Source organism: Pelecanus crispus, chromosome 14 (assembly GCF_030463565.1).
Source record: "Pelecanus crispus isolate bPelCri1 chromosome 14, bPelCri1.pri, whole genome shotgun sequence".
Lineage (NCBI taxonomy): Eukaryota > Metazoa > Chordata > Aves > Pelecaniformes > Pelecanidae > Pelecanus > Pelecanus crispus.
This window is the reverse complement of record NC_134656.1, coordinates 4,546,392-4,572,472: the sequence shown is the minus strand read 5'-3', so window position 1 is coordinate 4,572,472 and position 26,081 is coordinate 4,546,392. Positions and strand designations below refer to the sequence as shown.

The 26,081-nt window shown below is 42.9% G+C and overlaps 1 protein-coding gene across 2 annotated transcripts in view; it reads left to right on the top strand.

Annotated features, from left to right (window-relative positions):
• CDH4 (cadherin 4) overlaps positions 1-26,081 on the top strand; it is a 467,924-nt gene that overhangs the window by 292,373 nt on the left and 149,470 nt on the right. The window contains exon 4 of one of the 2 annotated variants that reach the window (XM_075720977.1): positions 9,193-9,369. In XM_075720977.1, coding sequence (XP_075577092.1) covers positions 9,193-9,369 — 177 coding nt within the window. Of the gene's footprint in view, positions 1-9,189; positions 9,370-26,081 lie in introns of both variants that reach the window. The other variant, XM_075720976.1, reaches the window with a different exon arrangement.

The following is a 26,081-nucleotide window of genomic DNA, read 5'->3' as shown; positions in this document are numbered from 1 at the left end:
AGACAGCTTGATAGTTAGAAGCTCAGGGTGAAGAAGGGCTTCAGTTCCTCCCGACTTGTGGAGGCCAGGTCCTTGCTCGCTGGACGTGGTTCGCGGCCGTGCAGCTGCCTCACGTCCTGCCCCCGTGGCGCCGCCGGCCGGAGGAGCGAGGAGACCAGCCGGGCGCGGGTGTCCGGCGTGGCGGGCGGGCTGAGCGGGCTGTCATCGCCACCAGCGAGGAGTGGGATTGCAAACGCTGTCTCTGTCCAGCAAAGCATTTAAGCACACACTTAAATTGCATCATGCAAATGGAGATAAATTGAATGTGTTCACATGTTCAAATTTAAGCGTGTGCTTAGGTGCACTCCAGAATTGGGGAATAAAAGAAGAACAGCCTTTTCTCAAGAGCCTCTTGAAATAACCAAAGGATAACTTGAAAGGGCAAACTCGCACGCTAGCACTGCGGAGAAGTACCAGAATGAATTACTTTGCTTTGTGCTAAAGTAGCAGTGGTGCTTCTGATCTCTTAAATCTCTTGTGATCTTTTTACTTGCAAACATTATGGAGAGAAGGAATATTGTTACATTTAATTCATTACGATTATTTTAATTCATGTATCTTTTGAACCTCATGGCTTTAGAAAAATAAAATGAGATTAAAATTTTTCGCAGGCTTGTTAAGGGGTAGATTTGCTCCTGCTTCTTTCTGTGATGAACAATTGTGGTAGGCTGAGTTCTAGAAGCGGAAGAAATGTGTTTTGGAGCAATTTTTCAAATTATTTGTTAGAAGTTTTATCTGGGTAGAAGAACTCAGCTGCTAGCCCAGATATTTCATACATTTTTCTCGACAAGGTATGTGCACAATGAGAGCGCCAATATCAAGCTCCAGTAGCGGTTTTTACTTTATAGCATATGACAAGATCTACCACTTTTATTCCTGTCCTATAGGTATCTGAACAGGTAACAAGTGTGTAGTATTCTGTAATAGCCGTGCTCTTGAGAAGTACTTGTAGTTCTGAAGCCATTGTGTATGGCTTCTTCCAATTATGAGAATGACATTAACTTGAAGATAGAAGTGTCTTTTTGTAAACACTAGAAGGTAGAGTACAACAGTAATTTAGATGTTTCTTAAACAATCCCACCTGAGAAGCACTGTGAGATGAGATCTTACAAAGGGGATGTGAAAAGGTCAAGTTGATGTGGGGAACTTTACAAGGAAACAGCCTCATCAGAACTTTTCATGTTGGGATAAGATGTTCAAGCCTCAAAATGAGAAAGAAAAGTACATCAAGAGCTGTGCTCTGTGGATGATGTCATCTTCTTCTGTCCATTGAAGGCTCTTGTAATGTTTGGAGCCTGACAATGACAAGAAGAGTATCACAGATGCTTGAAACCTGTGGGAACCATAAAAGATTCCACCAAAGGCGGATGGATTTCTTATGTACCTGCTTTGGTATGTGATTATTGCAGAGAATGGAAGAGGAAGAACATAATTTGAAATCTTGAAAGCAGTGCACAGTCTAGGAGGTACCTCTAATCATCAGTGCGGCGTGGTACCGCAGAATAAGTTTCGGCACAGCTCTGCCTCTCCACCGCAGCCGAAACTTCCCTCGCCTTAGAGATACCTTTCGCATTTCATGTCTGCTCAGTAATGAACGTGAGCGTGCATTGCCTGCAGGTTTCCTTATTCTGCTAGTACAAAAGCAAGGTGTATTGGAAGTGCTCTGGTGACTTACCAGATTTCAACTTAAACCGGTGATAATTTACCAAACGTTTAGGCAACCAGGTGTGGGTGAGTTCAGGTGATTTCTGAATTTCAGTTAAATTGTACTGGGAAATCAACATCTTCTGTCCCGGCGGGGGTCACCTGCTCAGCAGCCACCTAAAAAGCCACGTGCTGGCTCAAGGCGCAAGCTTGCATGGCAGCTGCAGTCTGTGTCTACAGGGTCCGTATCTGGGCCACTAACCTTGTGAGGTTTTCTGATTGAAGAGAATAACCTGTATTTATTTTTTTAAGTAAGAGTCTTCTATGGCAACCTTGTGGGTTTTGCCGAGAGCTAGTGGGTGTCTCTTTTTTATGGAGTCCAGACGTATCTTTGTATTTAATTACAGTTGCCCGCTAAGGGCCTTGCTGCCTCTTTTGTAAAGAAAAGATCTTCTCCTGCCTGACTTACGAAGCAGTGTTCTGTTCTCCCTGTTTAAAAATTTCCTGCTTTTACCTGCTATTCTTCTTCACCTTTTTTCTTGCTTTGCAGCCCTACAACGCTTAGGAACATTTTGATTCCTCAGTCACACTGATCGCGTTTTATTAGTTATATCGGATAAAATTTTCCAAAGTCTGCAAAGCTAGCCAGATACCTAGCAACCTTAAATTTGCATGCATGCTGCATTTTTCAGCTATCAAGGAACAGTGCACATACAGGTGGCTGCTCAGCTTTGACACGGACTCCTTGGGAGAGAGGGGCATTTGGCATGGCCACTGCCTGTGTGTGCATTTCACGTGGCTCATTCTCCTCCTCGGGGGCCAGTAACTCTGTTAGGTTTTAGTCAAACTTTTTCTTCCCTGTCAGCCGATGCGTTCTGGAAGCTCATGCACTTGCCAAATCTGACGATTTTTCTTACTAATTGACTCTAATGTGAACTGCTCTATGCAGCGCCACTGCTAGGTGATAAAAAAAAAAGTAATGAATTTTTGCTTAACTAGCTGATTTAATTAAAATGTTTTATACTGTAATTGTATGGTTTCTATAAATGGAGAGGTAATTTTGTTTAATGAGTTCCTAACCAAACATAACATTCCTGACTGTATGTAGCCAGATTTGATAAAGGTCACAAACGCTGAGATGCCACTGTTTGCTTTTGTAAGTCATGATGATCAAACAGCTTGATTTGGCACTTGAAATATCCTGTCAGGATTGGTTCCCTCTATTCCTGTTTATACGAGAAATTATTAGTATAGTTTTAGGAGCAGAGGGGGTTCTTCTCTGTATCTGAACACTGTTCATTATCTTTAAAGTGGAAGTCTACTGCCAAAATCACGTCTCATTGTCAATTAGTGGCTTCTCTGCAAACACATTAATTTAGTGCCCCTGCTGAAGAACTGTGCACATTGGAACATCTTGCTGCTAAAACACTGGTCTTCCGAGCACTTTGACACAAATCGTTCATGAATAGCAATTTATGCCATGATGGTAATGGGACGTGACATGAAGCTATCTTTGATTAAATTTACCACAGCTTACAACTATTAGTAAATAGAGCTAATATAGATAGTCATAACATTTCTGGAAGCTGGATAAGGAGGAGCACAGATTATGGATTCCTTACCTGTGTGGTTCCTAAAGAATACCTTCACATAGATCGACTGTAATAAAAGGAAGTCTAAAATAAAAAAATCTGATCTTCCCAAACATTTTTTTTTTTTCTTGTCTCCAACTTTGGCAAATTCAGCAATGACCTAAATAGAAAAGAATCAATTACTCTAAATAAATTTGCCTTTTGTTCTGCACCCTTTTCATTATACTGTATGAGAACACAAAATGAAATATATTTCTCTGCTAAAAGATCAAAAACTGGGGAAATGGTGCATTTTGGGAAAAAAGGGCTCATTCGTCCTCCACTGCCGTCCCTGATGTCAGCAAAATGTTGTCTCCTTAGAAGAGAATTCATGCAAATGTTTATTTTGCAGCGCTCTCATGTTCCCTTTGTTAAAGAACTAAGCTATATTTTCATTGTCTTATTTTCTGTTTGGTAAATATCATTTTCTCCTGTCCTTTCCGCAGCTACCATGGAAACAAGCAAAAATGCTTCATATTAAATATTTTTAAATAGATTTTTTTCTTGGTAGAAAATGGTACCGGTTTTCAAAATACGTATTGATGTAGGAGATGAAGGGGAATGTGTTTGAGCAATGGACTAAAGGTGGCTTTGTATCCCCTTGTATTGATAAAAATATATTAAACACACGTAGTCTCAGTTAAACCTTAGGAGTGACACTAGAAACAAAGCAAGCCAAGTATTATTTCTTTTCTGAAAAATGTCTAGTGTGATGTGTTAAAGATCCTGTAAAAATAATAAGACTGGCATATAAATAAAACACCAGTTAAATCGTAAATAATTTTGATACTTGGGAAATAAAAGCCTTACTGCCTCTCTTCCAATGGCAGGTACATTTTATTCCAAGTGCAAGAATAATGTATTTTAGTGCTGAATCTAGAGCATTTCGTTTTGCGGGTTTAGCCCTATAAAATTAATAATCTCCAATAAACGTACCCTAAGATGCACTGTTATTTATATGCAGCGAATGGTGGCTTATTTACCCAAACATTAGAGTGATCCAAAATGTTCAGCTAAGCAGGAACACAAAATATGATGTTATATTATGTAAATGGGTTTGTGATACGCTCTGCTGGATAATAACTTCCAGATGTCTCTGTAGCCAGAGGCTGACGGATATCAAAGGCAGGTTGGCTGGGAGGGGAGACGTGCCAGCTGGCGAGACTGGCTACTGCTAAGTGTAGCGGAAGGTGAAAGCTGGTATTTCTTCACACTCACTGGTTTTATTTGTGGGCTAGTGAAAAGTCAGTGGCTCGCAGAGTGCTTTTCACGAGCAGAGATGGGGCTTGGGGGGCTGTAGGTATCCCACGTGTCCTGTTCTTTCAGTGAATTATTTTTTGACTTCTTTGGTGAGTAGGGCCTGAGTTTAGCCTGAGTCTCCCAACAAATGAAAGGCTGACAAGCCACCGACTAACAGAGGCAGGAGCTCACAGACAGCCGCCAGCTAGATGGCTGTTCTGAGTTACCTTTTATTGCCAGAGCTAAGTGTAGACAAGGAATCTTCCTGAGCTCTCAACGCCATGGTGTAAATGGAGGGCACCATACAGCCTCACCAGTTTGGAGTAAGGTTTCCTAAATTTGTTTGGTTTTAATGTCTGACAGTCCCTAGGGGTTTAGCTACATGTCCTCTTCCGAACACAGCAGGTTGTGTTCACCATCATTAAATGCAATGCTAGACTGAAAAGGGATTGGAAATTACTGCTGTGAGATGCCACTGAAGTCACTGCCATGGACTTCAAGAAAGCCCTACACCTTCTGTGGAGCAGCCTTTGAGAAGAAAGATCTTTGCACAGTCCTTACAGATGAGACTGTGCCTCCTTCAACCTCGCATTGCTTTCTGAGAGCTTGACCTGTCCTCTCAGTTTGAAAGGTTTCCGGTTGACTGCAGTATATTTTTAATTGACTTTAACTGATAGCCCAGAAAAAAACCCAAAAGAGTGACAAGGGGTGTTGTAGGGTAGATTTTGCCACACTGTACTGCAGTTAATCCTCAGCTCATCAGTGTGAATTCCTGGTCAAACTCAGAGGGGATGGTCTCTGAGAGACTCTCCTCCTGTCCTACAATTGCTCACAGTGAATATTGTAGTTGCACTTTGCAGAGAAAGAAGCTTTTTGTTAGCAGAAGACGCAGTAACTGCATTGTGATTTGCCCCCGATGGCGTTGTGCGTACATATGGTGCAGTTACAGGCCCATTGGAAGAGACACTGGACAGCTCAGAGCAAAGTGGCGATCCCAGGTTTGCAGAATTTAGGCTTTAAATAATACAGCTAGCACAGCACGCTTTACATCGCTTCATTAGCGAGCTCTAAAAAATTCTGCCCTAATATGAATACTAAGGCATTAGATCATACTGAATCCAAATTCATAACAAATTTACATCCCAGCATGGTCTTTTCTCCTGTTGTTTTTCTTCATCCCACAGTTTGTAATCACTTTTTCTCCTCGAACTTGAAGGTTTTCATCTGTTTTGGTTTAGCTGTATTTCTCTAGCTTATCAATGTCCTAAAGTCATAGACAGGCATAATGACTAAATTATCTGACTATTTTATACCCTCATTTAATTGTCTGTCTCTTGCCAAAGACCACGCTCACATGTTGCATGCTTGGTGTTCGATCCTGTTGTAACGAATTATAAATGTCACCGTGTAATTTTCAGAATGGAGAGTGGATTTAATTTTCCACTGGGCATGTGTTTCATGGAGTGGCTTCTCTGTTGTGCCGCAAGCGCCCATCATCCTTTTGCCAGATGTAAGAGGGTGATGGCACCTCACAAAAGCAACGCAAGGGAGCCCTCCCTAAAGCAGTGGCACTAGAGGTGCTCGATTTGATTGTGAGAAGGACTATGGACAGCTTGTGTTCTGATGGCACTACAAAAGGTAGAGGAGTATTTTATCATTTGAAAAGCTCTGCCTGAGAGTCTGGAAAGCATATGGCCAGTAAGGCCATGAGAGAAGGAGCAGTTGTTATCTCAGTGAAAACTGTTATTCAGCAAAAACAGAATCGGAAGCTATATTTTATAATCAATTTAATTTGGTGTCACATTCTGCTTTTGAGTTGAACCTCAGTTCTTTGCAAGCTCGGAAGTACAGGGGAGTTTTCTGGAGCTCGCGGTTAGTCGTTGCTGTTATTCCAGAGATGGTCTTGGATGTTTCAGTCAGAGATCTGAATAGTTCTGGCATTTGTACTCACCAGACTTTGTTACTGCATTTGTCTCACAGCTTTTAAACAGCAGAAAACATGTACAACGTATTTAAACAACAGCAGAGAAATTAAGGTCATGAGAATGCATCGTCAACAAATGAAGATAAAAAAGAGCTGTTGTTTAAAAAAAAAAATTGTTGTTGCAAGATGCTTTTGAAATGCTACATACCAAATTCAGAGTCATGTTGATGATTTATTCTAATGTAGGAAAACATCATCAAGAGTGACAAGCAAGCTAGTCACTGTCTAGTCACCTGCCAGCAAATATTTCATAAAGACTAAAAAGGCTGGTACTGCCTTGCTGAGCTGACACTAATTATTTCAGTATACATGGAGCTTTGGGATTTGTGTTAATTCTCAAGTCTGCCTTTAGTTCAGACTCATTCCACTGTGTAAACTCAGCAGAGCACAAATTATTTGACCATCCTTTCATAATCTGTCCCCACGCTCGGTTGCCAATTATATAAACTGATCCAAATACCTGTTCTCAAAGGATCCGCATTTGGGAATCACAAGCCAATTAAAAAAAAAAAAAAAAGTGGGGATACCCACTTTTCTGTAGCTCATGTCTGGTAGTCCTAGTTCATGTTGACATTCATTTCTGGGTATCTTCTTTAGATAACATTGTTTTCATCAGTGTTCAGAAAAGATACTTTTCTGGTGATAAAACCACTTTTAGATGAAAACTCTATCAGCTGTAGCATATTGCATCCCATAGGAAGGACAAGCTCAACAGTCCCTACCAATATCCTGAATATCCCGAGAAAGGCTCCCACGGCCACATCATGATGCTGTTTCTTTGTTCATTACACACTTAAGTGAGTATTTTTAGACCAAGATCTAAATATTGAACAGTGGTACAGTGATCTTGCAGCAGCTTAGTGACGATGCTTGTTGAAGGTGTATAGAACAGCATTCAGGCAAACACAAAACAGCAGTCACCTTGGTGGCATGAGTTGTCGTGAGAGAGGATTTGAGAAATGTGGCTCTGTGTGTGACTGAAAAAGCCCACATTTGTCTGTTCTGTGAAAATTCAGCTCTGGAACTGGCTCGGTTTTAAGGTTTGCAGTAAAAATAGCTGCATTTTTGCACAAATGCTTCCAACCATTGCAGCCAGTGGATGTCTGCCCTCCACAGGTAACACAGGTCAGAGCCATGATCAAGCTGTACGAGTGGCCTCCTTGTTGCGATGTCCAACTTTCACAAGGTCCGCACAGCCTTGGAGCCACCACTCAGTTCCATGTACTGTTTAGATTTCACGTACTGTATAGTTTTTAGGTGACTGCCTGCTTCATTGCACTTCCAGATCAAGAACTGAAAGGTACTAATAGATGGATTTGCATCAAATGGTAAACCCCGAAGCAATGATTCCCACTGAAACCAGTGCCTACAGATAACTGCTTGCAAATGTTTGTAGAATGTTTGCGTTTGTATGTTTTGAATAAGACTAAAAGTGAGTGTGGCTTAAAATTGCAAGAGCCTCAGAAAAAACTTTGCTGTTTTTTCCTATGGTGTTCTAGGTTTTTGGGGTGTTGTTTTTTTGGTGGGAATTTTTTGAGAAAAATAGCTGAAAATTATAAAATGCAGAGAATAGTGTTCCCACTGGATCCTACCTCAAATGAAGAGAATGTAGTTTACAATTTTTCTGATTTATGGAAGTTTAAACATTTTCTTGTGGGAGTGCAGGTCATCATATGGTAAAAAAAGGCTTGTCTTTGTTAGTTATCTTTTTTGCAGACTTTCCAGAAGTAATGCCTGGAATCCTAGAAGGCCACAAAGTATTTAAGTGTTGGGACTGGGTAACCTCTGAAGAGCTTCTCCAAATCTATGTTTCATTGATTTATCATTCTGTAAGGCAGAAATTTTCTAATAATGAACCAGGTCTTTAAGTCCAAAACATGGTCTCACCATTTCCGTTTTTATGCCACAGAATTTTAACATGTCCAACACCAAAGTATGCCATGGGCAGAACCCAGAGTTTAAAAAAAAAAACTGCAAAGGACTCAAAAGCACCCCGAGTAATGAAAATTGTTTTCTAACTGAGATGTGTGACACTTCCCAGGCTGCGTGGGGGGATGCGTGCTTGGGATTTGTGTTCAAAACCCAGCTCTTATGAAAAGGTCATTCCTCATGAAGCACGAAAAAGTTGAGCTAATTCACCTTTGCAGCCGTGGAGCTGACTCTCCCCCTGGTTGTGGCTTGTTTGGTTTGGTGGGATACGTCTGCAGAAGCACAGACTGCACATTACTGTAGCCCTGTTAATGCCAAGGAGCAGGGTAGCTTCATACTATAAAACTGGGCCCATGACATAGGCTGTAAAGGAATTTTCTCCCTTTTTTTTGTGTTCTGGTAGGTTGCATTTATTAGAAATTTGCAGAAACTTCTTTACCCCAATGTGCCACTAAAGCTCCCTGCAGCTGGTGTAATGAAGACGATATATTCTGGGAGGCATCTTGATTTGGGAGTGACAGCTCCATATATTTGTGAAAATGAAGTGGCAGCAGAGTTGCCAGTAAAGCATATTGTGTCCTCGTGGTGCAGAAATATATCATGTTAATAACAATAATTTTCACAGTTACATGTGACCATTTGCACACAGGGAAGCGCTGCTGTCGGGAGAAGTCCCAAGAAGCGAGGAAGAAGCTAACTGGGTTTGCTTTCTTGTTTCCAAAGCAGCTAAAAGGAAGGAAGATCGTGCCCGGAGAACTGGCGCAGCAGCAAAGCGACACTCTGCTCCCGTGGCGCCAGCACCAGAGCGCTAACGGCCTGCGGCGGCAAAAGCGAGACTGGGTCATCCCGCCGATCAACGTGCCAGAAAACTCCAGAGGACCCTTTCCGCAGCAGCTGGTTCGGGTAAGTTAAGAAAAGGAACAGAAATAGTAATGGTAATCTTGCAGTGGGTCTAGTGAAGTAGTAGATGTGGTCCAAGCTCGCGGCATGGCAAGTCTGGCTCGAAGCACAGGCGCTCTGCTCTTCCTCCCACGTGCAAGGAAAGTTGCCTTTTACACGCTGCTGAAAGGCTTCTTTCCCAAAGCGACTTGCCCCAGTTTTCCATCCCCCAGCTGAACGGCAGCCTAATCGCCTCCTTCCAGCCAGTCCCTCAAGAGACACGGGCCGTGCTGCCAAGATGGCACTTTGCCCACGCTCTCAGCCAGGAAACGGCTGCAGGTGTAAAGCTGGGCTTGGTGACACCCCGCAACAAGGGGTGCTGCATCCTTCCCTTCCTTCGCAGAGCCGGAGCGCAGATGCGTGGCGGGGCTCGAGGAGGTTGGCTGCCTGCCGCCGCCGCAGATGGAGCCCTCATCCTCTCTGTGTTGCTGGTTTCTTTCTTCACAAGGATGATCTCTGAGTTCAAGTTTACCCATGTGGTTTTTCTGTGATGATTATTGCATGACGGGGAAAGAAAAGGAAGGGAAAAGGGGCCTTTGACAGACACATTTGGTTGATACATTATTGCTGTTGATAAGTGTTAGCAAAATACAAATACATGTTGCTATTCCTCTTGCGGGTGCTGATTTCAGTTTTTGGAGCAGTAGGAAGATTAGCTGTGAAAAAAGAATTCCCTGGCAGACTTTTTCAACTCTTCCCTTGGAAGAAAATGGGGACAATTATAAAATTTCAGAACTTATTTTGAGCAACAGTGGTATGTCATTGGCATCGCTTCTCAGGAAGTTCACCTAGTCATCTTGAAACGCTGCCTGGATTCCAATGAGTTGTCATCATTACATGTTTCTCACGGATTAGCTGATACTCTGCTGCACAGCCCGTGTCTGGGAGGGAGAAAGGAGCTTGCTGAGTCCTTTAGCAGTTCAGGTGCACTTTGCCATGACTCATGCAATGACTGAAGGTGCACGTTCCCAATCCACCAAGTACTGGGTAAACTTGAATAGTTGGTGTCCCTTCTTTGTGCAATTAGGGAATTACGACAAAGGATGCAAAAGTAGGAAGTGGCAGATGTTTTTACGGGAGGGAAGCCAAGGAGTCTTTGTGTGGTCAGCAGTGCTGGGTATAGAGCGGCCCATTAATGTGTTGTCCTACTAAGTTGAAGAAATGTCTGAAGAGGTTTATAACCTGATGTGTCAAAAATATCTTCCTGAATCAGATTAATAATTTAGATTAATTCCTGAATTCCTGTGAAAATAAGCGGAGTACTTCCAAAATGAACTTACACCGTGTCCCTCTCCCTGCTGATTTCTTTTGAGCTTTGACTAGACAGCGAGAGGACAACTTTGCACTAGCTTACCGTGGCAAATTCGTTGATTTATAAGGACTGAAATCTCTGTGGTGCTTTTTCCCCCTACAGACTGGAGATGAAACAGAAGGACTCAAAAATGCAAAACTCCAGTATTAATGAAAGTTACAAATAATAAATTTTATATAGGTACAGAAGAGTTGATATTCATCACTTAAACTACCAGTAACCTTGGAAAGATAACCTGATAGAAGCACAGAGCTCCCAGATTTTCAGTGGTGTATTCCATTGCACTTTTTAAATACAATGCTAAAAGGAACACTGAAAATGAAGTAAAAAATGGGGTGGGAAGGAAAGAAATGGCTTACAAAGGGCTGCTTTCCTTTTCACGTGACATAAAGTATGGTGATGACAGGGAAGATCGTACAGAGTGCAAACCGATTTAAGCGTGAGACCCCGATGTTTCAGGCTTGGGTTGAGTTTCTGCTCATCTGCAGCATCTGGCCCATTTGCTAGCCCCCGAACGTGAAGCTTGGGTGATTCCTAGCAGCAGTTACAGCTTTCCCTGTTAGACTTTGCTCTTTAGTTATCCAGAATAGGACAAATCAACGTCTTCAAAGATCAGTACTATCTGATTATTTCCATCTACATAATCTTCAGATTGCCCTGGAGCATTCTGCTGTCTCCTAGATCTAGGTAACAGTTTTGATCTGATTTCCCATGCTGTTGCTCACTGGGCACTGAATACTTTTGTGTCCATCTGCTCACAAACTGGAGCTAGAAGCGCGCACATGTGAAGTTAGAGCTCAGATCCCATTTGTACAGAAGGAAGCCTGTCACAGTTTTCTCTGCTGCTTTGTATAAAGCATTCAAACCCAACACAAGTTCCTGGACACTGACCTGTTTTTGGTCCGGAGGGCCCTGCTTGAGCTTACATTTTATAGGTATAACTAATGGAAACCAGTCCCTCCATTATGCTACCTTTGGTTCTGGTTACCTCCAAGGAGAGGAAGGGATGGCATGAAAAATCTGAATATTGAAAAGCCCTACCAGAAGTACATTTTCGTAGTACCACTTGCTGTTTGCGTTTTTATAGGTCAGACTAATCTGAAATGCATAGGCAAATCTTTCGGGTTCCCTCCTACTCTTGCTTCCTATTGTGAAGGTAAAAATTCCATTTTATGGAAGTTGATTAGTTACTTGTCAGTATTTTTAGCAAGGCTGTGCCTGAATGAAGTTTAAATCATAGCAAAGGTGAATGCAGCTTGATGGGAGCCACATACCTCGAAATGCAGCCGTATCTGGTTCAGCTGGGATCAACTGCAATTCTCTGCTCATTAAACCATTTCATTCTGATAAGATACATTAAATGAAAAAGTTTTTAGAAAAAAAGAAAAAAAGAAGACATCACAACATTATCCCTGCCAAAAAACCCCTCTGTTAATTACAGGGTTTTTTCTTTCAAGGGAACATCCGTGTCTGTTCATATGCATCAACCACACTAACTAGGAAATGTATTTCAGAAAAATAATAGGTAAAAAATAATAACAGGAATTTCTGATTAGCTTTGGCTGCTGAAAAGATTTACTTATTCTTCAAATAGTTTAAATAAACATCTGACATGTATAAGCTAAAAATAATTTTTATTGGTATAAAAAATGTTTTGCAAATTTTGGTTTTGTCTTTGAGCTTACAGTTATCAAATTGTATTGATCTATGCTTATTTATTTTGCAAACATTTATGAAAATCTTGGGTTTAATTCCCTTGTGCTTCACTTCCACCTTAATATTAGGAATAATATTTTACATGCTGTGAAATATTCTACTGTAGTGAGGATAATTTCATTACTAATTGTCAGGTACTCTCATTATTATAACTATGAGGTCCATAAAAATGCCTGTTAAAAAGTACAAAAACAATATGAAATCCCCCTCCTTCTCCAAGCAAATGACTCATACAGGCACGCTGATCAGCTACGATAATATATTAAATAGTTGTGCCCTTGCTGAGTACCATCTATCTTGTCACTGACTCATCCTTTTTAGCTACATGTGTAGCTAATTCTTAATTATCTATTATCTAATTATCGATTAGCTAATCTTGTATTTCATCCTCTTTTGAACTTCCAAAAGTATCTCTGTTTTGGATCCACATGCAAGTGTCTAGCTTCTTCTAATGGGAATCTTGAGTCAGTTTCCAAGGCTGAAGTCTTGGCCCATCTGGCTGGGCTGCGTGAAAATCATTCATTTACAAGACCAACAGTCTTGTGCAGGACCGGCCTTTGGTCACGGCATGCTTAGGTAATGCGCTCCTCTAGCAACCACTGTAACCGTATTCACCTTTATGAATGCTCCAAACTTCCAACTTTATCTCCAGAACCTTTCTAGAGCTCTTATGAGCCACCTGTCTCTAACTTGATCTACACAGATGCTAATTTTTCCAGCCTGCCTTTATTGAACTTGGAACTGAAAAATGTGGTATTTGCCCATTAGGTCTCTTATGATAAACAACTTGTGCGTTCTCATTACACCGGCATGAAAATCCACTGAGGATGACCGAGACGGGATCTTGGTGCTCTTACAAACTGCCTTGATTGCATGCTACAGGCACAGCATGCTCTCTCATGTCCAAGCGCTGGTAATCTCAGACACAAGAATACTGGAAATAATCTAATGTGTATAACACGGAATAAGGGGGAAGGATGCATTTTATGTAAATCTAATCAGAAAGTTCTGAAGCGGTTTGGAAAGTTGGCAGAATATAATATACCTGAAGACTCGTGTTGCTTCTTAGGTGTTGTTGATTGGTTGGGTTTCATGCAGGTGTGGTGCATGTTAATGGAGCTCCTCTTAGCGCCCTAGAAAACCCCACGGTGGCCTCATGGGTGCATTTAGCACGTTAAGCTATATGGTGAAACTGGATACTTAATATGAAAAAAGTTGATAGCACACTCAAGAGCTCCACAGTCTTTTTGTGTGCCGTAGCCTATCCTGGCATGGGAAATAGGTGTAGCGAGACCGTTCTCCAAAAGTCTAAAATCCCGGTGTTGGAGATATACATGAAGTATACTGAGCTGCGAAATCCCCACCAGCTTAGACCATCAGCCCTCAATATTGCCATTTCCTTTGCTTGTTGTGGCTATTCCAGCACACACGCACACACCTTTGCACTGTTTTAAATAGTTTTATTGTAGGAAATCCCTCATGCCTCCTTTATCAACCACGTTGCTTACTGCTGTGAAATTGGCAGTTCAGAATCCATTAACTCCCAGCTGCAAGACAGATGGCATCTGTCTGTGGTGAGAGAAGGTTTGTTGAGAAGAGGCCTTGCAAATGCTTCCCAAAGGACATCAGACCTTACTTTTCCTGAGAGAGATGTGGACAGCCTTGATTACAAATAGGCCTAGATCTTCCTTGTTCTTCACGGGAACAGGTGGGGTTTTTGCCTTACCAACCACAAAACAACAAAAAAAAATTGCTAGTTCTGGCTCTCGGCACATCTTGTCTTTGGTACCCCTGTGAGCATCACCAGCTGAAATTCAGAAATTAGGCAATTTGGTCTTTATTGTGACAGTCAGACAGAGATAAGAAGCAGCAAGCCCAGAGGGTGGAGAGGAAATGGGACATTGTGCATGTTGTGTTGCTCTGTAGAAGCACAGCCTGTCTCTGAAAGCTGGTTAAGGGATGTAGATTGCAACAGCTCTTGGCTCTTGACTGTGATTTCACGCCACAAACCAACCTGACACCGAAGAAAGATTAGCAGGAAAATGTTTCATTAAGTATTCGTGTGGCCACAGTCTTGGCTCTGGTATTGATCTGTCCTCTGTGTCTGGTGCCAAACCAGGACTCGGCACACTCAGAATGAATGGAGAAGGGGAAATACGACAGATTGCTACGTTCTTGATGTGTCCATTTGAAATTTCTTATAAACATGCAGTTTAAAGCAGGTTCCTAAACACTGTATATATTCCACACTATATATATTCCTCAAACTACGTTCCTTAGTTTGCCTTCTCCCTGGCACGTAAATATGTCATTCTTAATCTCCAGCGTTTCACAGAAATAGAAGGCCAGATCCTGATGTAAATTCATGCGTCTGCCAAATCTGGTGGGGCTACACCAGCGTATACCATTTGGGAATCTAGGTCGAAGAAAGCAGATGCCCAGTGCTTTATGGGCTTTACATGCACGCGCACACGCAGCATTATGGACTGAAAAGTGCAGCTACAGCATAAATGCTCCATTTGAAATTCTCTTACAACAGCATTCAAGCCTATACTGTAATTATACATATTGTATTTCCTTGTATTCAGACCCATGGGGAATTTATATTGTCCTTGCTAAAGCCAGAGGGACTGAAGGAAAGCAGTCATTTAATGATTCAGCTGTCTTGGGCTCTATGATTTAATCAATCATATGAAAGAAATTTTTAGATTCTTTGTGTTTAGAGTTCTCTTGTCTGAGCAGAAAATGTTCCCTTTTTGAATTGCTTTAATAGCTGTATTTATGCAGCTGAAAGTTCCTTAAGAAATGAAAGTAAAATCAAATTGCTGAGAATGCCTAGATAATTTCTCGAAGAATATTCAATTAGAATATATTAATATTTTAGATTTCCATCATTAATTTAATATTCAGAGATTTAATTTAGTCGTTGAATTGCTGTAGTGCCGTGCGTGGGTAGATTGTTAGGCTGAGTGCTTAAAACACCTGCCACAAATGGGTGAATCTCACTTTGATTCCCAAGAGCACAAATGCCTTTCTACTGACATAAGTCTTGCAGCAAAAACTCAGACACTAAATCTTGCCTGTGCTCTGCATTTTTCCATAATTGCAGAATGGAATAATACAATCTTCTAGCAGAAATAAATGCAAGAGCCTTATTTATTTATGCATTCAAATCCAGACTGAGGGGGAATTTGGTGCTTTGTGGTTCTGAGTTTGTTGGTGTATTACTGAAGAATTTAATTTTGCCAGCCTGGCCTTGTTACTTACTCAAGGAGAACCGTCATAAATGAGGTTGGGATTCTAAGGTGATTGACACTTTGCAGACGAATGTCAAGGACTCCCATTGCCCAGTTAGCTAAAAATACTGCCCTTGAGTTTTTGCCGTTTTCCACGATGCTTTGGGAATAGTAACATGAATGGAAAAAAGCCCCACTAAAGAATAAAAAAAACGCTAAATCATAAAATGCCATGTGATACGGAAGTGATAAATTTCCATCAAATATAGTCCCAGCTGCATGAAGGAAATGGAACCAATTTTTAATTTCCCACACAACGTAAGAACTGAGATGCTCAGAAGCCATTGGCAGCAATGAGACTGCTCCCACTCTGACCGGGTAGGATCAGCATGAAATTTCAGAAGTTTCAAAAGTCATTGATAAGATTTCTGATTGTCTTCAGGTTTAAGCACAATCTCAGGATGTTACTTTTTTGGTTGATTGTTTATAGTATGGGTTAAAGTCAGGTCAGGGTCCAGGTGCCATCATTACAGGATCAGTGCTTGGCACTTGGTGTCTTAAAACTTACAGCCATGTACGTGGATGATTATCTGCTGTTGGTACAAATCCTGCTCAGAGTTGTGCTAATACATTCCTCGAAAGGAAAGCCATCATGGAGCTGCCAATTTTGCAAGCATGAAAACCAGAGAAGTTATGAAGAGTGAAGGATGGTGAAAATCTGGGGTGCAGCAAGTCAAACGAAGAGTGTACTGGGATAACAGACCTTCGGTCTGACCTCACGTACGATGTTTTAAACTGGTTTGCCGTCATTCAGCACCCCTGTGAGGCAGTGGGGTGGGCTATACTAGCAGGTATTTGTGACCCTACCACCAACTGCTACTTGTTAAACAAAAACTGTAAGTTAGATCCATACAGTCTTTGCTTAGGTATTTTTCCGTACAGGATCTGATCTTTTGAACCTGTCTGCATAAGTGAGGATTGTCTTTCTTTCACAAATAAGAAACCGAGGCAGAAAAGATGCGTGGCTTTGTTCAAGACCACAGAGCTGTTGCCATGGCCATGAGCAGCACTCTCCAGTTATCGGCATCTGGGCCTGTCCTTGGGTTATTTGAAGAATCTCATAATGGACTCGGGTTTTATCGAGTATTCAGAAATCTTTTGTTGATGGTTATATTCAGTCACTTCATTTCGTGTCCGAGTTCAGCTGCTACATCTGTGCATCAGGTCTGCTAATGTACGGGCTTATTTTTGCAGTGATTCGAAGGTGCTTGTCCGCCGCGATCCAGGGACTAAGCAGCAGCTCCCTTTCCCTGCTGGGTCTCAGTCGATTCCTCCACCACCACCCCCATCCAGCCCTTACCTTTTAGCTCCTGCTCCAGGTTCACCTGGGGAGCAGGAAATGTAGGAAGCACAGAAGGATAAGTACCCCTCGCCTTGAACTGTCGTACCAGGCGTGCTGCAAAATAGTTCATCAATCACTCCAAAGAGTATTTAGCTGCAATACCCCATTGCACATATTGCAACATATCATTACATCCCCATCCTCTCCAGAAAGTGAGATAACTGTAATAGCGGCTCAGTATGGCTGTCATTATGTGTAGAGGCAAAGACAGGAAAGCAGAGTCAGAGCTAATGTACACAGCTCATGAAAGCTATTGAAAATCTGTAAAGACAGAGTGTACACAAAAACATTGGGTTAATTTGCTAAGAAAAAAGCTTTGGTTTTGCTCGTGCCTTTTCCAAAAAAAATAGTAATAATGAAAAAAGCTGAGACATGAACAGAGACAAAGAACTTGCAATCTGCCTCTCTGCTGCCTCTCTGTTCATTATTTAACAGTCATCACCCACATTAGTAATAGGTTACTGTGGGACTTGATTTCCTTGATGAGTTGAAATGGAGTCCCGAAGACATAGTGGCACTGTGTGGGTGTGAGTTTGGATTTGCAGAATGATGGTGCAGATATAACCTTGACAGTGAGGCTGTTGCTGAAATTCACTGTATCAGGCTGGAATGAGATAGGAAGCAAAAAACCCATCCACGCTTTTTCTTTCCTTACTATTGCATATGTTCTTGCTAGTCTGCACCTCTGAAGAATTAAATTCGGCACCCTGGAATTCAGGATGTTAGCTTTTAAGATTTTAGACAATTTATTGTTGGGCTAATTTTAAGCTTTCACTGCTGCAGTTAATTTTTTTATTTATAACTGCTAAGATTTTCAGTGATAAAGGTGTGTTGTGGTTTAGCCCCAGTCGGCAACCAAGCACCACACGGCCGCTCACTCCCCCTCCCACCCCGCTGTGGGATGGGGGAGGGAATCGGAAGAGCAAGTGGGTTGAGATAAGAACAGTTTAATAATTGAAATAAAATAAAATAATAATAAATTGTAATGAAAGGGAAAACAACAAGAGAGAGGGAGAGAAACAAAACCTAGGAAAAACAAGTGAGGCAACCGCTCACCACCCGCTGACCGATGACCATCCCATCCCCGAGCAGCGATCGCTGCCCCCCGGCCAACTCCCCCAGTTTCTATACTGAGCACGATGCCGTATGGTATGGAATAGCCCTTGGGGCAGGCTGGGGCAGCTCTCCTGGCTGTGCCCCCTCCCAGCTTCTTGTGCACCTGGCAGAGCATGGGGAGCTGGAAAGTCCTTGACTGGTGTAGGCACCACTTAGCAACAACTAAAACATCAGTGTGTTATCAGCATTATTCTCATACTAAACCCAGCACAGCACTGTGCCAGCTACTAGGAAGAAAATTGACTCCATCCCAGCTGAAACCAGGACAAGGTGTCACCATCTAAATCCCTTCTCAGCTGTCTCTAATGCAGACTGATGAGAGGTGTGAGCCATTATTAGATGGTGGGGCAGCAAAGAGTGGATGTGCAGCAGTTTAGCAGAGTTTAATGAAATGCCCCATTTCTTTGCAATTTGTTCTCTCCCATAGCTCTTACCGTATTTTTAATAATTACCATATTTTTAATAACATTCATATTTGTTGCTAATTTCCTTAATTTAAAGGACATTTTCCTCCTTTCCGAACAGTTAGACAACTTAAAAACAAACAAACAAAACCTTGGATTATATTAAGGGAAACATTTTGCCCAAGGCAGTTTGGGTATCTGCAGATGGTACTGAACATTTTGGCCCTTGTTCAGCAGAGATTTTAAGTACGTGCCTAAATTTGAGCCTTTAAGTAGCTCCAGTGGCTCTTCTGAGTCTATTTAGTGACTGGAAACTAAGGACGTGAATAGTGCCTACTGGATTGAGAACAAGCATTCAGCAGTATGCATTACCAACCTCTATGGCCACGCTTACAGTTCTTCTTAGATTTTATTTACATTTCTCTGTGTGTACTGCAAGCGTACAGAGACCACAATTCCAGATGTACACACACATCCAAGCCTTTGCGTATGTCATGCAAGTGTATTCCTTTTTTCCTAACAGACACCAAGCCAGCAGCTGCCCTGAAGAGCCAGAGCTAGTAGATCTTGGTTTCATATTTTTGGTACTAGGTAAAGAGAACTGAATTTCTTTTCCGTCCGTGAAGCGACAGAAACTCACGCATCCCCTAAAAGCCCCTGCAGCAGCTGGGCAGGGTGAGCTCAGGCTTCAGAGGGACGGGGGTTTGGCCGCAGGTGCAGGGGGTTTTGCATTCCTCTCGTGGAGAAAGGAGGTGTGTTTGACTGCAGCTGACCCTGGCTGTGGGATGGCTGTGGAAAAAGCCTCCAGGAAGAGCAGGGGCTGTTTACGCTTCGTTAAGGATGAGGTAGATGTGCTGGCAAAGGACTTCAAGGTGAGTGGCTTTTCAGAGCGCGGCGCAGGGCTCAGCTAGAAGCGGCCGGGGGGGAAAGCAAAGGAAGCTGCTCTGACCAAAGCTCGAGCGTCTTGTGTAAAAGAGAGTAAGCTAGCAAAAGAAAGGAAGTGGGGCTTTGGTGTGGTTTGTGGTGTCGTTCCATGTGGATGGATGGGTGCAGAGCGTGCACCCAGCCTGGCGAGGCCCTGTGCCGCGCTGCGTTGAGCTTCGTCGCCGCACGTCGACAGGCAGGCGGGGGTGAGGAGTCAGCACGGGCTGTTATTCCAGTAAGGTGACGCTTTGGAAAACTTCCACGTAACGCGTGTAAGGGGTCTCTTCCCTGCCTCAGATCTGTGCACGGTTTCTGGGATCTGTATATATGTATGTGCGCATATATATGAAATATAGCTGGGAGAAAAAGTCATGCAGAGTGTTGAGCCTTGTCATAACGAACTGCCTGGGCCTGCCCTCCCCCTGCAAAGCTTTACCTCAGTAATTCCACTTTGGAGATCGGGTTTTGGAGAGCAGGGCTAAGCTTCTATGACTCAAGTTATAAACTCCTAAAACCAAAAGTTTCTAGTGGAAATATTAATAGAGCCTTAAATGCCGGAGTGCTGCAGGCGTCACTGGGACAGTTCACCTTCCTGACTCCTTTTCTCACTCGTGATCTCCGCTCGTTCTAATCAAAACATTACATGACCTGAGGAGGTATTTGCATCTGTACTTGGGTTTACAGTGCTTTCAGGCTGTTTTGCAGTTGACTTGTTTGTTTGATTTGGGCTTCAAGGCTTTGTGAGCTATAACATTTATCTAAGCAAATAAGCTAATTTTATTGTCGGAAAAAGTGGGGCAGTTTAAGGAAGGAGAAAGGCCATGCGGGCTTGTTGTTTCTGCCCAAAAAATGAAAGGCACGTACTGCGTTGTGAAAAGATTGGATGTAGGGCCCATGGTTTCCCCCTTTAGAGAAACTGGCAATCCGTGGTCCTCCAGCAGCCCCCTCTGCTAATGAAACTCTTCTGGGGGAAGACGTAGAGCTGTGGTGCCCCGGTTACTACGGGACTACAAAAAATTCAGTGGAAATGGCAACTTGCTGTATTTCCAAGTCACTGTGGAAAGCGTGGCAGCTAAAAGGCTCTGTTTCTGGCCGCACTGTAAGCTATTCGGAGTTATTTCTGAAGTCACATCACTGGAAGGGAGCGTATTAGTAGAGAAAGGGAAAGAAATTAAGATTAAGGATCTGCGCTAAAAAGTTGCTAGCTAATCCACAGCCCTCTGAAGGGATTTCTGTGAGTTGGAAAACAAAAATAAATGTTTGGCCAGCTTACATTTTCAGTGGTGTGCTTTGCAGTGAAATGATGACACAATTTACTTACCAGTAAATGGCATTCAACTGCATCTAACAAAAAGAAATAAGAGTAGAAGAATCAGACATCATCAGAGCATAAATCTTTTACGGAAGATTATAGCAGTTATTTATTATTTGAAAGCAAAGAATTGAGAAGCAAGGTGGCAGTTTTCTTTCAGTGATGGGAAATGCACCCTCTAATGTCTCCATGGAAAAAAGAAAATGCTGCACCAAAGCATTCATATTCAGCTTGATGGTAAAAACACTATTCGTTAGCATCTGTTTTTTGCAGGGAAACTCCTGTTAAGAGAGGAATTTAAATATTGGAGGAAGCATTTCCAACAACTGTCTGGGTTTACCGAATATTTTTCAGACAGCGTTATGTTTATGGCGCAGATTTTTGTATGCTAAAGGAAAGGCAATTCAAAATTTATGAAACAGCTGCTGTGTCTTTTGAGCACCTAAGGGACAGAATGACACAACATATATGTATTTCTGAAAGTCATTAAAAGAAAAAAACTTTCTGTTATTCCTTTTGAACCATAACCCATGGTATCTGCAAGTATTAAAACCTTTTCTTATTTTTTTTTTTTTAATTGGACATGAATACAAAATTTAATGTTCAGGTATAACATACTATTAGGAAATCAGCTCTTTTTCTTCTCTTTCTGTATCTATCCAGTTGTTAAATGTCTCCCTCCCTTCTTTTTGGGTTTATTTTTTTTTTAACCTCTTGTTCTTAATGAGACTTCCTCCTTCTCCCCATGACTCTTTATGTAAGCAACCTTAGCTCTTGATTAATCAGTAATTAGGGAAGGAGTCATACTGATTTCAAGTCTCTAGTATCATACTCTCCAGCTGAAATTCAAAACTAAAATCTAAAGGAAAGCCATAATGTCAATATTATGCCATGTCTAACTGTACGATGACAAAATCACATCAGAGTCAGACCAGGCAATATATTTATATAGGCACAAATCTGCCCTGCTTGATATCGGGTGTAACGTAATCATAATTCTCTCCCACGGCTGCTTTCCACACACAGTCCCCGTTATTGCCTGCCTTTGTCATGATCAGCATTCAATATTTCGCCTTAAAGTTTACTACGCCCTCTGTCATTTTATCTGACACGTCCTGTTTCACTTCTTCGCTTCATGTTTGCCGAGCAGTTAGGGCCTAATTCAAAGTTTAATGAGCCCTCATTAACCTCCGTGAGCTTCGGATCAATCCCTTGTAGTCTAATATGGTAATAATGCCAGGGTATTATGGAGTTAAAAGCTACCATACAGTGGTCTGAGGATAAAGTCACTGCGGGCGTGCGGCTTAATGGGGTATTAATTGGATAGAGAGTATTCATAAGTACTGAGCACTGAGTGTGTATATTGTTGAAAGAACAGAATAAATGCTGAACGGTATGATCTTGAAGTAAGGAACACTTGAGTTTCCCTTTGCGTCGGTCTTTACTATAACTATGCATCAGGCATTTGAGGAGTTAATGCAGATTGAGGAGTGTTTTCTGGCCCGGGTTAATGGGTGCTGTCACTCACAACACATCTTCTCTCTTGTAATCCTGTTCTGAAGTTCTGCCCCCCTTGGCTCCATCAAAATTGTTCCTCAAGAAGCAAAGTATTCGCGAAAAGGTGGTAGCATTGGAAAGGATTCATCAAAGGGAGCTGCTAATTACACGCAACAGCTCTTTCATTTCGTGTTTTCTTCTCTGGGATAAGGTACTTTCAAGGCATCATATAAAATAATGTAAAATGTTGTGTCGTCTGAGCTCTTGCTGCCAGTAAGCCTCCTGCAGGCCAGCCATCGAGGCTGGCTCCGTGTTCCTGTGGACTGCTTGTGATAGTGCCTTGAGGCTGTGCTGACGGAAGACCTACACCACGGCCTGTCAAAGCAGCCCGTATTAAAGATTTGATTCTGCTTGCTTCCTTCTATCCTGTCCAGGTTTAGAAAGTTCTTAATTCTTGGAGGTGCCGTATTTATTGAGAGCCACAAACGGGAGCTGCTGGGGCCAGTGTGGGGACGGCCGCGCATGGTGGGGCCGCGCGTGGCCCCGCTCTCCAGAGCCCTCTGCCGCAGCCCTCCTGCCGCTCCTTTTCGCTCCCTCTCCCGTCGCCCCTCCAAAAGGCTGAGCCGCAGGGCTGAGCGCCCAGCCGGCCGGCACGGGGGCAGAGCTGGCCTCCGCGGGGCCGCGCAGCCTCGGCCTGCCTGCCCTGGGTCGCGGCGCCTGCCTGCGGCGCCCAGGCTCCCGCCTCGAAGGCGGGGTGGGAGCGCAGCCGTGCCTCGCAGGGGGGTTGTGGAGGCAAGCACGCGTCTGCGTTTCCTTGTGTCGGGAGCGGCGCAGCGATGGAAGCTACAGCTCTACCCCAGGCGGTGTGCAGGGGAGGACTGGGCGCAGCGAAGAGTTAATCCTTGCTGATTTAGATTCCCCTTACGGGCCGATGGGAGTTAGATACCTGGGTGCCTTAGCAAATCCTGCTCACGCCCAGGTGCCTTTAAAGCGTGGATCTTTATAGCTTAGGACCGTTTTCCATTTCTGCTCTGCTATGTCAGGAGGTAGGCCCTTAGGATAAAGACAAACAGAAAGTGGGAATGGCCCTCCTTGACTCTTTGCGATGTTTCAGATCTTTAAAGGTAAAAGCCCTTGAAAGAAAGAGTGTGGGAGCGTCAGCAGGGCAGGAGTGAACCTCGCTCTGGGGCTGTGGAGCCATTCCAGTGCCCTCCCAGTTCCTCCCAGTAACAGAATAAGGGAGACGGCGGGCTCAGACGCAGACCTCTGGGCAGTAACGACACATGGACGGGGATAACCCCCCGCTGGTCCTTGAACCTGCTTGGGCCTGATCAAGAGAACAAAATGGCCCGGCAGAGCCGGTGGAAGTGGCCAAACCCGCCCGTGCGGGCGCGCAAAGGGAGCGGAGCAAGGGGGCGAGTGCCGCCAGCGCTCTCCGTCCCGGGGACGGCGGCTCCCATCCTCTCGCCGGTCCGTCAGCCGGCTCTGCGCTGGCGTTCACGGCTCCGTGGGGGGCACCAAGCTGCTGCCGCCCGTGGGCAGCTGTTACGGCACGTGCAGCCGTGCAGGGTTTCATATTGTGACATCATCTTTTCAGGGAGGGGGGACTAATTCCTTTCGCTTACTTATCCTAGATACTCTCTGTGCTTCTTGCCTTTTTTAAAGAGCTATTCCTTTCGTTCTGTGAAGCCACAGATGTACCAAGCCCTGTCTTCCCCCATGCAGCCAAGTGCTTTTCCCTTTGGGCTGGTGACAAGTCACTTTTTCTCCCTATAGCTAAGAAAAAAAGAACAATCACATATGTAACCATTATAGAAATGTTTTTCTGGAAACTCCCAATACGTGCTAGCTCCAGAAGACATGTCTCAGTTCTATTTTATTTTTAAGCAAAAGGCTGTGTAGTAGTTGTCTCTGTACTGCCTGTGCCAGCCTACAGTTCTCGGCACCAGTTCTTGCCTATCCTAATCCCATATGTGAACCAGGTTTGAACATATATGCTAACAGGGACTAGGAAATTCTGCTTGATTTGGTGCTGTCCTTTTTATTCTTGAATTGATTAAGCCACTGCTAAAGTAAGCTTTCCCTTTGAGTTCTGTAATGCCCTTCTCTCCCCTCCGGAGCAATACGGTAGCCTACATACCTGCCTTCCTCATGTCTTGACATTCCCAGTGCTCCCCTTAGACTTGCCTCCTGTCCCTCCATTTTGGGTCTTAACTACTTCTGCCTTCACATTTTAATTTTTGCTCTTGTGTGTTCCCAGGAAAATCCCCCCGAGTCCTTTCTCCGTCTCGGATGTTACCCACACTGCTGCTCACACTCTAAAGCAGGAGTCGGTCACAATCCCTGAAAACTGTGAGGTCTGCTGAAGTCTCATCTGTCCCTAGTTCTTGCACCTTCAGTCTCCAATCCTGCATTACTCTAAACCTTTCTTCTAAGGCATGAGATTAAGAAATATTTAAAAAAAAAAAAAAATCAAGTAGAGTTGCAGTGACTCCAAGAATTGAGGATGTAAATACAGAGCAATCTGTGATGAAACCTTGAGCATTCCCACAGTTGTCTTTCCTTGGACTTACGTACCAGTTAAATGTCACCACTCCAGTCTTCTTGAAAGGCTGCTGTGTTTTCTTACAGGACAGCGTGGGTGGAAGTGTGGACATTTTACAGCTGAGGGTATTGCTTCAAGGGTTGAATCAAAGTGTGGGAGACTTCATTAATCTTTTTCATTCAGTCTTTCTGGGTGAGCTTTTTTTATTTATAATTATATATCTATCTGATTGAGAAAGATGTTTATCCATTCAATTTGAGGATGAATGATGAAGAAGAAAGTATGGACAGGATGCTTTTAGAGCCTTTCAGCCCCATAGTTGTAGCCACTTATACTGATAGCTCACACTGGAAAATGGAATGTGAATCGGAGAAAACATGGGAAATAATAGGAGGAAAATGCAGAATCAATTTCTGATGAGTTATATTAAACCCAAAGATCTTCCACTTCATAGAGAAATTATTTAAGTTTCATGCAGCTTTTGAGATTATGACAAGCTGAACAACTTGTTCTGGCTTGGTGCTCAAGCGCCATATGGTACTACTTCAGCAATTTGATGTGATATTATGAATAAGAGTGCATGAGTAGTGAAATGTTTGGGGTTTTTGTATCATATTGGCCTTCTGCAGTAGACATTAAAAATGAATTCTGTTTAGAGTAAGGGAAAGGGAAAAAAACCCCAGACCTGCAGGTTTCAGTAGTGTAATTGCAGCAAGCAAATGGAAAATGAATTTGTGGTGATTAGGAAACCAGTTGCTGACAGGATCCCTTGGACAGGTGGGGACGACCCATATTCTGCAGGCCCTGCTCTCCTTCTAGGTGTTCTCCGGTACAATGCTAATATTATCTTCGAGGTGAAATCTTTGTATGCTGGTTTCTGTGTTCAAGACTAGTGGTTTGCAAATAATAATTGTTATGCAAGTGGAAATTAACTCCCTGTGTGTGTTTACATGCTTATCCTAAAATTTTATTTTTAATCTCAGACAAGTATATGAAAGTAATAGCAAAAGATAATAATAAAATCTCAATTTTCTTGTCTGAAGAAGGGCCATCACTATTCCTTATGTTACTTTTCTACTAGTTGTAGGAAGTTCCTTCCTTACATTGTGTTGCTAAAAGCATTTCATGGGTAGCAGAATGTGACTGCCGAATTTTGGAGGATGAAACAAGGTGAAGATGGGAATTCTGCTACAATCCGCAGGTAGCGATTTC